We start from the raw sequence: 13,755 nt of genomic DNA on the forward strand, positions 1-13,755 counted from the left end.
GTCAAACCAGGAACGACAAGCACTGAACTGATCGCACAGGCAGAGTAAGTCTGGAGCTACTCTAAAACTGCTAAGTAGTTTGTGAGCGCAATATTGCGAATACATCGGTCGCAATTTTAAGATGCTAAGATACACTCCCAGTAGGCGGCGGCTTAGCGTGTGTAACTCTGCTAAATTCGCCTTGCGACCGATCAACTCGGAATGAGGGCCTATGTTGGTGTTAGACGTGCGTCCGGTATCCGCCGTTAGTTCACAGGGAACTAGACAATTTATTGAGGCAGTGTGCCCCCGTTACCAAATACCATCTAGGTTCCACTTCTCAAGGCAGGCGATACCGAGAATGTACACGGACGTCAGAAAAAGACTCACCAGTGTCCTAAAAAATGCAGTTGTACCCAATGTCCACTTAACCACGGACATGTGGACAAGTGGAGCAGGGCAGGGTCAGGACTATATGACTGTGACAGCCCACTGGGTAGATGTATGGACTCCCGCCGCAAGAACAGCAGCGGCGGCACCAGTAGCAGCATCTCGCAAACGCCAACTCTTTCCTAGGCAGGCTACGCTTTGTATCACCGCTTTCCAGAATACGCACACAGCTGAAAACCTCTTACGGCAACTGAGGAAGATCATCGCGGAATGGCTTACCCCAATTGGACTCTCCTGTGGATTTGTGGCATCGGACAACGCCAGCAATATTGTGTGTGCATTAAATATGGGCAAATTCCAGCACGTCCCATGTTTTGCACATACCTTGAATTTGGTGGTGCAGAATTTTTTAAAAAACGACAGGGGCGTGCAAGAGATGCTGTCGGTGGCCCGAAGAATTGCGGGACACTTTCGGCGTACAGGCACCACGTACAGAAGACTGGAGCACCACCAAAAACTACTGAACCTGCCCTGCCATCATCTGAAGCAAGAAGTGATAACGAGGTGGAATTCAACCCTCTATATGCTTCAGAGGTTGGAGGAGCAGCAAAAGGCCATTCAAGCCTATACAATTGAGCACGATATAGGAGGTGGAATGCACCTGTCTCAAGTGCAGTGGAGAATGATTTCAACGTTGTGCAAGGTTCTGATGCCCTTTGAACTTGCCACACGTGAAGTCAGTTCAGACACTGCCAGCCTGAGTCAGGTCATTCCCCTCATCAGGCTTTTGCAGAAGAAGCTGGAGACATTGAAGGAGGAGCTAACACGGAGCGATTCCGCTAGGCATGTGGGACTTGTGGATGGAGCCCTTAATTCGCTTAACAAGGATTCACGGGTGGTCAATCTGTTGAAATCAGAGCACTACATTTTGGCCACCGTGCTCGATCCTAGATTTAAAGCCTACCTTGGATCTCTCTTTCCGGCAGACACAAGTCTGCTGGGGTTGAAAGACCTGCTGGTGAGAAAATTGTCAAGTCAAGCGGAACGCGACCTGTCAACATCTCCTCCTTCACATTCTCCCGCAACTGGGGGTGCGAGGAAAAGGCTCAGAATTCCGAGCCCACCCGCTGGCGGTGATGCAGGGCAGTCTGGAGCGACTGCTGATGCTGACATCTGGTCCGGACTGAAGGACCTGACAACGATTACGGACATGTCGTCTACTGTCACTGCATATGATTCTCTCACCTTTGAAAGAATGGTGGAGGATTATATGAGTGACCGCATCCAAGTAGGCACGTCACACAGTCCGTACTTATACTGGCAGGAAAAAGAGGCAATTTGGAGGCCCTTGCACAAACTGGCTTTATTCTACCTAAGTTGCCCTCCCACAAGTGTGTACTCCGAAAGAGTGTTTAGTGCCGCCGCTCACCTTGTCAGCAATCGGCGTACGAGGTTACATCCAGAAAATGTGGAGAAGATGATGTTCATTAAAATGAATTATAATCAATTCCTCCGTGGAGACATTGACCAGCAGCAATTGCCTCCACAAAGTACACAGGGAGCTGAGATGGTGGATTCCAGTGGGGACGAATTGATAATCTGTGAGGAGGGGGATGTGCACGGTGATATATCGGAGGATGATGATGAGGTGGACATCTTGCCTCTGTAGAGCCAGTTTGTGCAAGGAGAGATTAATTGCTTCTTTTGTGGTGGGGGTCCAAACCAACCCGTCATTTCAGTCACAGTCGTGTGGCAGACCCTGTCACTGAAATGATGGGTTGGTTAAAGTGTGCATGTCCTGTTTATACAACATAAGGGTGGGTGGGAGGGCCCAAGGACAATTCCATCTTGCACCTCTTTTTTCTTTAATTTTTCTTTGCGTCATGTGCTGTTTGGGGAGGGTTTTTTGGAAGGGACATCCTGCGTGACACTGCAGTGCCACTCCTAGATGGGCCCGGTGTTTGTGTCGGCCACTAGGGTCGCTTATCTTACTCACACAGCTACCTCATTGCGCCTCTTTTTTTCTTTGCGTCATGTGCTGTTTGGGGAGGGTTTTTTGGAAGGGACATCCTGCGTGACACTGCAGTGACACTCCTAGATGGGCCCGGTGTTTGTGTCGGCCACTAGGGTCGCTTATCTTACTCACACAGCTACCTCATTGCGCCTCTTTTTTTCTTTGCGTCATGTGCTGTTTGGGGAGGGTTTTTTGGAAGGGACATCCTGCGTGACACTGCAGTGACACTCCTAGATGGGCCCGGTGTTTGTGTCGGCCACTAGGGTCGCTTATCTTACTCACACAGCTACCTCATTGCGCCTCTTTTTTTCTTTGCGTCATGTGCTGTTTGGGGAGGGTTTTTTGGAAGGGACATCCTGCGTGACACTGCAGTGCCACTCCTAGATGGGCCCGGTGTTTGTGTCGGCCACTAGGGTCGCTTATCTTACTCACACAGCTACCTCATTGCGCCTCTTTTTTTCTTTGCGTCATGTGCTGTTTGGGGAGGGTTTTTTGGAAGGGACATCCTGCGTGACACTGCAGTGACACTCCTAGATGGGCCCGGTGTTTGTGTCGGCCACTAGGGTCGCTTATCTTACTCACACAGCTACCTCATTGCGCCTCTTTTTTTCTTTGCGTCATGTGCTGTTTGGGGAGGGTTTTTTGGAAGGGACATCCTGCGTGACACTGCAGTGCCACTCCTAGATGGGCCCGGTGTTTGTGTCGGCCACTAGGGTCGCTTATCTTACTCACACAGCTACCTCATTGCGCCTCTTTTTTTCTTTGCGTCATGTGCTGTTTGGGGAGGGTTTTTTGGAAGGGACATCCTGCGTGACACTGCAGTGACACTCCTAGATGGGCCCGGTGTTTGTGTCGGCCACTAGGGTCGCTTATCTTACTCACACAGCTACCTCATTGCGCCTCTTTTTTTCTTTGCGTCATGTGCTGTTTGGGGAGGGTTTTTTGGAAGGGACATCCTGCGTGACACTGCAGTGACACTCCTAGATGGGCCCGGTGTTTGTGTCGGCCACTAGGGTCGCTTATCTTACTCACACAGCTACCTCATTGCGCCTCTTTCTTTCTTTGCGTCATGTGCTGTTTGGGGAGGGTTTTTTGGAAGGGACATCCTGCGTGACACTGCAGTGACACTCCTAGATGGGCCCGGTGTTTGTGTCGGCCACTAGGGTCGCTTAGCTTAGTCATCCAGCGACCTAGGTGCAAATTTTAGGACTAAAAATAATATTGTGAGGTGTGAGGTATTCAGAATAGACTGATAATGAGTGTAAATTATGGTTTTTGAGGTTAATAATACTTTGGGATCAAAATGACCCCCAAATTCTATGATTTAAGCTGTTTTTTAGTGTTTTTTGAAAAAAACACCCGAATCCAAAACACACCCGAATCCGACAAAAAAAATTCGGTGAGGTTTTGCCAAAACGCGGTCGAACCCAAAACACGGCCGCGGAACCGAACCCAAAACCAAAACACAAAACCCGAAAAATTTCATCTTTAGTTTCTGGGTGCTCGGAACCCCCCCCCCCCCCCTGGGTGCGCCACTGCCTTTTTGTAAATAAAGTCTCACCTGTCATATTCCAGTATACGCCAGTTTAGTCTATAAAAATTATTATAACTTATAAATATCATCATTATATTATTGTAAAATCCTTTTTTTATAAAATATGATTATTTATTCTATGGTGTGTTTGTGTGTAAATCTGTCTCTGTTACCAGCCAATTCCTCCCCAGCCATTGACCTCACCGCCCGTCTCTGCTCTGACCATAGTCCAGAGTGTCAACGTTCATTAGTCAGAGATAGGTGACGATAACAAAAACAAATCACACAGAGGATTCAATACACTTTTACTGAAATAAAGAACGCACGCCCAGAATCTCCTCTCTTACCACATTATTAAATGCTGCCGCCCTCAGGTGCTGGGACACCAACAGGTTCAGAATAAAAGCATATACATTACATGTTTTGAATTCCTGGAAGGAGATGTACCTCCTGGTATCAGCCTGATCAGTGTGAGGGTGCCAGGAACATGCCCCTACCTGAAGCCCAGGTGTACCCATCTCTGCCTCACTGCACAGAGTATAGGGAGACAGTTGTGCATTGCTATGTAAGGATATCCATGCTTTATTAAGTATCTCAGTCACACACTGCTATATATGGTGCAGAACAGGTAGACGGCATTGTGCCAGCTGCTGGCAGCAGGGACAGGTGGGCTGATCCCAGGTGAGTGCTACCTGTCCGGTACCTGGCTGTTGTGTGGAGTGGGCGGCTCTGGGTGGGGTGTCAGTGAGGGAGGGTGAGTGCGTCCCATGTTTGGTTTTTAGATGTTGGTGAGTGTCTGTCACTGCAGTCATTCTACAAGGGCAGCACCTGGGGGAGATATCACATGGCGGACTGTCTGCTGTCTCACGGGATCCATCTCTTGGGGGTGCTGGCTCTGTCCTACCTGGTCCTCAAACAGTCATGGAGGCTGCTGAAGGGTTTTAGGACCCATATTCTCTCCCGGTGGTGGAGGACTGACCTTAGGAAGTACGGAGGCTGGGCGGGTAAGTGGCTCTCTACACAATGCTGTATATCCCACAGGTGCTATGCATAGAGGGGCTGAAGCAGACACATGTGTCCATATAGAGTTGTGTTATGCGGTACTTGCACCCACTGTAGTATTCCTCTGTCTAATGTAGGCATAGTACAGTGTGATGGTGGGACACAAAGACACATTTATACTGTATGTCTGCCAAGGCCAACGCTGCAGGTGGTCAGGGGCAGTCACAGATAGATTGCTGCCACTAGCGTGGCTCCTGTGATTGGCTGTTTGTGAATAGTACGCTGGCGCTGCTTATGGTGTTTTGCATCAGTCGGGCATATATTATGCTTCTGTCAGCATGTGTAATCAAATCTGTATCTACTATATTAGGGACCTACTTACAAAGCTAAAAATTTTGGACAATCCTCTGCTCTTTTTGGAGAAGCATCAGGGCTGTTTGAGATGGGGGGCTACGGCTACCGCAGCAGATATTGGAGAGAAACGGTGGCGGCAGTCAGTGTCGGACTGGGGCATGAAGGGCCCACCGGGGGAATGCAGTGATAGGGGCCCATACTTAAGGGTGTGGCCAGCCTACAAAGGGGGTGTGGCCAGCCTCCACAGAGGCTTGAAATACACCTTAGTCTAGTGCAGTGTAATGCAACTTATCTACCATGTATAATACAAGTGCACAGTCTGGAACCTGATCCCTAGAGGAAGGAGTGGGCCCTCAGCCAGTGGGGCCTACCGGTGGTTTCCCTGGTACCCCCGTAGACCAGTCCGACCCTGGCGGCAGTAGTACCATATGAACTGCGTTAATGCCCCATTTACCAGGCACCAAATTTCTGCAATAAACAACTGCTCCCTAGAAGTTTGATTCTAGTATTGTAAAGTATGTTAGCGAGAAAAATGAAGTCATGTAACATTCCCCCTGATGAAGCCCAGAAAAAGGTGTTAAAGGACGAAACGCTTTGTGGTAGTTCTATATGGGAGTTATCCTCCTCTGTTTCCCATGAGATAAACTTTTGTTTTATATGACAATATAATTATGTATAGTTATTGTACGTGAGGTTTTTTTCTGAACATACTACACTAAGAGACTCATTCAGGTGCTGTTATTCTTGCTGCTGCTGACGTTGCGATTTTTTGTCGTATGCCATTGCGATTATATGCTAATATGGGCAGAAGTTAACGTGAGCATAGACACACCCACTGCTATTGCATCATTTCCATGAGGCGGCATATAATTGCTGATACATCGGTACCATTGTTGCAAATCGGAACATGTTGCAGAGTCTGAGTGCCTCTGTAGATGCGCAAGCTGAGCTGCTCTCCCGCTACGCAGAGGGTTCTCCAGTAGCAAGTGAGATCGCAACTGCTAATTTATGCACGCCCAGAAAACGACATCTGAACGGCCTTGACACATGACACGCCCGCAGTTACCCGACCACTCCCCGTTCCCACCCCCAAACGCTGACTTCCTGTCACTCACTCTGCGACTATTTCCTCAGTGCAACCACAATCTCAATCCACTTGCTGCACGTGCGCAATAAGAAAACATCAACCAAAGTGCGTACAATAGCCGCTTTGCGACCACACCATTAGCCTTTCCCCACATTTGGCGTTTTGAAGGAGACCAGTGACCATTTTTATTGATGAGCTCATAAACAGGAATATTTCTGGTACGCAGATTATATGTGTGTCGCTGGAAGGCTCCCTGTGGCGTATATACCTTACAAAGTGACCCGTATGCTTACATCTGAAGGCTTGGTCATTTGGTTGGCTTATCATTATTACTCTATTTTATTACATTTTTTATTTATATGGACTAATGAGGAGAAACAATTCCAGTGATACCTGATGAACATTACACAAGTACCAGGCACTTTTATTCATATACTATAGAGCGTGCCCATCCATACCTCCCAATATAGAAGCCTTCAGAAGCGAGACATTGTGTGTACCGGAGGCATGTGTACTGCCAAAAAGGGGGGTGAAGCTTTTACAAGAGGGTTAGAGCCTCGCGCCTCTGTACGCAGTTGCTGTGCTGAAATATGTGAACGTCACAGCAGGCGTCTGTAGTAGAACGTCACAGCAGGCCACTGTACGCTTTTTGGGGCCTGCTGCTGGGTCGGAAGACGCATTGGTCATCTGAGTAACCAGGGCAGTTTCTAGGTGTGTGCGGAGGGGGCACCGCACATAGCGCTGCAGGGTAGGGGGCGCTGTTGTCGGCACTTGTCAATTACCTGTTTTAATTAATTTCACATGCAGCTTTCCCCCTTTTTGAAGCCCAGCATCTCCTGACCGCCCATATCTCCTACCCTGACCCCTTCTGTCACTAATGCCTACACAGCAGGGGTGTTAAACTCGCGTAACCGCGGGCTGCATGTGGCCCCTACCACATCCATTTGTGGTCCATGGCCAGGGATCCTTATGTGGCCCGTTGGCAGGGAATTGAGCCAGAACGCTGACCTGATTTGCTGATAGCAGGAGGCAGGTGAATGGGTGATAGTGGCAGGGGGCAGGTGATTGGGTGATAGTGGCAGGGGGCAGGTGATTGGGTGAGGGGGAAGGTGAATGGGTGAGAGTGGCAGGTGATTGGTTGAGGATGGCAGGGGCACTATACTGGGGGGCATTACTTGTATCTGGCATTATAGTGGGGGCAAAAAATTAAAATATACCAAAATATGGAATAATCCATTATCCAAAATGCTTGAGATAGATAGATAGATAGATAGATAGATAGATAGATAGATAGATAGATAGATAGATAGATAGATAGAATTCTCTTTCTTATGGCCCACACAAGACTTGGACCTTGATCATTCGTCCCAGTTGGGATTCTGAGTTTGACATGTCTGCTATACAGCATTCATGGACTAGATTTGAGAGCTCTTTGTTGATCAGTCGTACTGTCCTTTATTACATTTGGGGATGATGTTGCCTGCGGCATTGCAGTCATACACTCTATACATTGAGCTACCTGCCCTTGCATAGAAAGCTAGAGAATTCCAAGCTGGAGAGTTCTAACTATTTGAAGCTTCCCTTGTACTTTGTGAAGGGGTGATCAGCGTTACGGCAGAGCAGATCTATGTAGTGTGTGGCTGCAAGGGATTGGATGTGTGGCTGTACACTACATAGATCTGCTCAATTATGGTGCTGGTTATTTTTTTTACAGGGTATAGGTACAGTAGCTTCATATAGTTAGAAATCTCATAGTTTTTATGTGGGATCAAGTGGTTCGGTGGATGGGGTGTTTGGCTGGGATGCAGCAGGTTGTGGGTTGGAGTCCCGGGTGTGGCAGTATATAGAAATGTATTATGTAATAAGGGGTATTGTGGCTGAATGGCGGCGAGCTCTCAGGTTAAGTGCATTAATGTGGTATAAAGAGGATTTGTGTCCAAATCCATTTTCTCTGACGTCCTAAGTGGATGCTGGGACTCCGTAAGGACCATGGGGATTAGCGGCTCCGCAGGAGACTGGGCACAACTAAAGAAAGCTTTAGGACTACCTGGTGTGCACTGGCTCCTCCCACTAAGACCCTCCTCCAGACCTCAGTTAGATTCTTGTGCCCGGCTGAGCTGGATGCACACTAGGGGCTCTCCTGAGCTCCTAGAAAGAAAGTATATTTAGGTTTTTTATTTTACAGTGAGATCTGCTGGCAACAGAGGGACTAAGGGGAGAAGAAGCGAACCTACCTAACAGGTGGTAGTTTGGGCTTCTTAGGCTACTGGACACCATTAGCTCCAGAGGGATCGACCGCAGGACCCGACCTTGGTGTTCGTTCCCGGAGCCGCGCCGCCGCCCCCCTTACAGAGCCAGAAGCATGAAGAGTCCGGAAAATCGGCGGCAGAAGACTTCGGTCTTCACCAAGGTAGCGCACAGCACTGCAGCTGTGCGCCATTGCTCCTCATGTACACCTCACACTCCGGTCACTGATGGGTGCAGGGCGCTGGGGGGGGGGCGCCCTGAGGGCAATATAAGACACCTTGGCTGGCAAATCATCACAATATATAGTCCCAGGGCTATATATGTGATAAATTACCCCTGCCAGAATCCATAAAAAAGCGGGAGAAAAGTCCGCCGAAAAAGGGGCGGGGCTTCTCCCTCAGCACACTGGCGCCATTTTTTCTTCACAGTGCAGCTGGAAGACAGCTCCCCAGGCTCTCCCCTGTAGTTTTCAGGCTCAAAGGGTTAAAAAGAGAGGGGGGGCACTAAATTTAGGCGCAATATATGTATACAAGCAGCTACTGGGGGAAAAATCACTCAGTTATAGTGTTAATCCCTGCATTATATAGCGCTCTGGTGTGTGCTGCCATACTCTCTCTCTGTCTTTGTGGGGTCCTGTCCTCAGTCAGAGCATTCCGTGTGTGTGTGTGTGTGTGTGTGTGTGTGGTGTGTCGGTACGGCTGTGTCGACATGTTGGATGAGGAAGGTTACGTGGAGGCGGAGGCCGATAAATGGGATGGCCCCCTGTGGGGCCGACACCAGAAGGTATTAACCGACAATGTCAACTCCTTACATAAAAGGCTGGATGACGTAGCAGCTGTGGGACAGCCGGCTTCTCAGCCCGCGCCTGCCCAGGCGTCTCAAAGGCCATCAGGGGCTCAAAAAACGCCCGTTACCTCAGATGGCAGACACAGATGTCGACACGGAGTCTGACTCCAGTGTCGACGAGGTTGAGACATATACACAATCCACTAGGAACATCCGTTACATGATCTCGGCAGTGAAAAATGTGTTACGCATTTCTGACATGAACCCAAGTACCACATAAAAGGGGTTTTATTTTTGGGGAGAAAAAGCAGCCAGTGTTTTGTTCCCCCATCAGATGAATGAATGAAGTGTGTAAAGAAGCGTGGGTTCCCCCGATAAGAAACTGGTAATTTCTAAAAAGTTACTGATGGCGTACCCTTTCCCGCCAGAGGATAGGTCACGTTGGGAGATATCCTTAGGGTGGATAAGGCGCTCACACGTTTGTCAAAAAAGGTGGCACTGCCGTCTTAGGATACGGCCACCTTGAAGGAGCCTGCTGATAAAAAGCAGGAGGCTATCCTGAAGTCTGTATATACACACTCAGGTTATATACTGAGACCTAAAATTGCCTCAGCATAAATAGTGCTGCTGCAGCGTGGTCTGATACCCTGTCAGATAATATTAATACTCTAAGACAGGGATAATATTTTGCTAACATAGAGCATATTAAAGACGTCGTCTTATATATAAAGGATGCACAGAGGGATATTTGCCGGCTGGCATCCAGAATTCATGCAATGTCCATTGTGCCAGGAGGGTATTAGAAACCCGGCAGTGGACAGGTGATGCTGCCTGTAAAAGGCACATGGAGATTCTGCCTTATAAGGGTGAGGAATTGTTTGGGGATGGTCTCTGGGACCTCGTATCCACAGCAAGAGCTGGGAAGAAATTTTTTTACCTCAGGTTTCCTCACAGCCTAAGAAAGCACCGTATTTTCAGGTACAGTCCTTTCGGCTTCAGAAAAGCAAGCGGGTCAAAGGCGCTTCCTTTCTGCACAGAGACAAGGGAAGAAGGAAAAAGCTGCACCAGCAGCCAGTTCCCAGGATCAAAAATCTTCCCCCGCTTCCTCTGAGTCCACCGCATGACGCTGGGGCTCCACAGGTGGAGACAGGTGCGGTAGGGGCGCGTCTCGGGAACTTCAGGGACCAGTGGGCTTGCCCACAGGTGGATCCCTAGGTTCTGCAAATAGTATCACAGGGATACAGGCTGGAGTTCGAGGCGACTCCCCCTCGCCGTTACCTCACATCAGCCTTGCCTGCTGCCCTCGGAGAAAGGTAGTACTGGCGGCAATTCACAAGCTGTACTTCCTGCAGGTGAAATCAAGGTACCCCTCCTTCAACAAGGCCGAGGTTACTATTCCAAAATGTTGTGGTACCGAAACCAGATGGTTCGGTGAGACCCATTCTAAAATTGAAAGCCTTGAACACTTATATACGAAGGTTCAAGTTCAAAATGGAATCGCTCAGGGCGATTATTGCAAGCCTGGAAACTTTCATGGTATCACTGGACATCAAGGATGCTTACCTGCATGTCCCTATTTACCCTCTTCACCAGGAGTACCTCAAAATTGTGGTACAGGATTGTCATTACCAATTCCAAACGTTGCCGTTGGTCTGTCCCCGGCACCGAGGTATTTACCAAGGTAATGGCCGAAATAATTATCCCGTACTTGGACGATCTCCTTATAAAGGCGAGGTCCAGGGAGCAGTTGTTCGTCGGAGTAGCACTATCTCGGGAAGTGCTACAACAGCACGGCTGGATTCTGAATATTCCAAAGTCGCAGCTGGTTCCTACGACGCGTCTACTGTTCCTGGGTATGGTTCTGGACACAGAACAGGATAAAAAGGGTTTCTCCCGGAGGAGAAGTCCAAGGAGTTGTCGTCTCTAGACAGAGACCTACTAATACGTATACAGGTGTCGGTGCATCAATGCACGCGAGCCCTGAGAAAGATGGTAGCTTCTTACGAAGAAATTCCATTCGCCAAGTCCCATGCAAGGATTTTCCAGTGGGATCTGTTGGACAAGTGGTCCGGGTCGCATCTTCAGATGCATCGGCGGATAACCCTGTCTCCAAGGGCCAGGGTGTCGCTTTTGTGGTGGCTGCAGAGTGCTCATCTTCTAGGGGGCCGCAGATTCGGCATACAGGACTGGGTCCTGGTGACCACGGATGCCAGCCTTCGAGGCTGGGGGGCAGTCACACAGGGAAGAAACTTCCACGGCTATGGAAAAGTCAGGAGACTTCCCTACACATAAATATTCTGGTACTAAGGGCCATTTACAATGCCCTAAGTCAGGCTAGACCCCTGCTTCAACACCGGCCGGTGCTGATCCAGTCAGACAACATCACGGCGGTCGCTCATGTAAACCGACAGGGCGGCACAAGAAGCAGGATGGCGATGGCAGAAGCCACAAGGATTCTCCGATGGGCGGAAAATCATGTGTTAGCACTGTCAGCAGTGTTCATTCCCGGAGTGGACAACTGGGAAGCAGACTTTCTCAGAAGACACGACCTCCACCCGGGAGAGTGGGGACTTCATCCAGAAGTCTTCCAAATGATTGTACACCGTTGGGAAAGGCCACAGGTGGACATGATGGCGTCCCGCCTCAACTAAAAGTTACAAAGATATTGCGCCAGGTCAAGGACCCTCAGGCGATAGCTGTGGACGCTCTGGTAACACCGTGGGTGTACCAGTCGGTGTATGTGTTCCCTTCTCTGCCTCTCTTACCCAGGGTAATGAGAATAATAAGAAGGAGAGGAGTAAGAACTATACTCATTGTTCCGGGTTGGCCAAGAAGAGCTTGGTAACCAGAACTCCAAGAAATGATCTCAGAGGACCCATGGCCTCTGCCGCTCAGACAGGACCTTCTGCAGCAGGGGGCCTGTCTGTTCCAAGACGTACTGCGGCTGCGTTTGACGGCATGGCGGTTGAACGCCGGATCCTGAAGGAAAAGGGAATTCCGGAGGAAGTTATCCCTACGCTATTTAAAGCTAGGAAAGAAGTGAGCGCAAACCATTATCACCGCATATTGCGGAAATATGTTGCGTACTGTGAGGCCAGGAAGGCCCCAAAGGAGGAATTTCAGCTAGGTCGATTTCTGCACTTCCTACAGTCAGAGGTGACTATGGGCCTAAAAATGGGTTCCATTAAGGTCCAGATTTCGGCTCTATCGATTTTCTTCCAAAATTGAACTGGCTTCACTGCCTGAAGTTCAGACTTTTGTTAAGGGAGTGCTGCATAGTCAGCCCCCGTTTGTGCCTCCAGTGGCACCGTGGGATCTCAACGTGGTGTTGGATTTCCTGAAGTTGCATTGGGTTGAGCCACTTAAATCCGTGGAGCTATAATACCTCACGTGGAAAGTGGTCATTCTGTGGGCCTTGGCGTCGGCCAGGCGTGTATCAGAATTGGTGGCTTTGTCATACAAAAGCCCTTATCTGTATTTTATATGGATAAGGCGGAATTGAGGACTCGTTCCCAATTCCTTCCTAAGGTGGTATCAGTTTTTCATGGGAACCAACCTATTGTGGTGCCTGCGGCTACTTGGAACTTGGAGGATTCCAAGTTACTGGACGTAGTCAGGGCCCTGAAAAGTATATGTTTCCAGGACAGCTGGAGTCAGGAAAACTGACTCGCTATTTCTCCTGTATGCACCCAACAAGCTGGGTGCTCCTACTTCTAAGCAGACGATTGCTCGCTGGATCTGTAGCACGATTCAACTTGCACATGCTGCGGCTGGACTGCCGCACCCTAAATCTGTAAAAGCCCATTCCACGAGGAAAGTGGGCTCTTCTTGGGCGGCTGCCCGAGGGGTCTCGGCTTTACAACTTTGCCGAGCTGTTACTTGGTCGGGTTAAAACATTTTTGTAAGAGTCTACAAGTTTGATACCCTGGCTGAGGAGGACCTAGAGTCTGCTCATTCGGTGCTGCAGAGTCATCCGCACTCTCCTGCCCGTTTGGGAGCTTTGGTATAATCCCCATGGTCCTTACGGAGTCCCAGCATCCACTTAGGACGTCAGAGAAAATAAGATTTTACTCACCGGTAAATCTATTTCTCGTAGTCCGTAAGTGGATGCTGGGCGCCCATCCCAAGTGCGGATTGTCTGCAATACTTGTTTATAGTTATTGCCTAACTAAAGGGTTATTGTTGAGCCATCTGTTGAGAGGCTCAGTTATATTTCATACTGTTAACTGGGTATAGTATCACGAGTTGTACGGTGTGATTGGTGTGGCTGGTATGAGTCTTACCCGGGATTCAAAATCCTTCCTTATTGTGTTAGCTCTTCCGGGCACAGTATCCTAACTGAGGTCTGGAGGAGGGTCTTAG

General features: G+C 49.1%; 1 protein-coding gene across 1 annotated transcript in view; it reads left to right on the forward strand.

The window, feature by feature from the left end:
- The first annotated feature begins 4,534 nt into the window (after positions 1-4,534).
- The window catches only part of LOC134934775 (very-long-chain 3-oxoacyl-CoA reductase-B-like), a 47,922-nt gene continuing 38,701 nt past the window's right edge, over positions 4,535-13,755 (forward strand). Inside the window, exon 1 of the mRNA XM_063930134.1 lies at positions 4,535-4,921. Within this exon, the coding sequence (XP_063786204.1) occupies positions 4,762-4,921 (160 nt within the window). The 5' untranslated portion in view covers positions 4,535-4,761. The remainder of the gene's footprint in view (positions 4,922-13,755) is intronic.

This window comes from Pseudophryne corroboree, chromosome 6 (assembly GCF_028390025.1).
Source record: "Pseudophryne corroboree isolate aPseCor3 chromosome 6, aPseCor3.hap2, whole genome shotgun sequence".
Taxonomy (NCBI): domain Eukaryota; kingdom Metazoa; phylum Chordata; class Amphibia; order Anura; family Myobatrachidae; genus Pseudophryne; species Pseudophryne corroboree.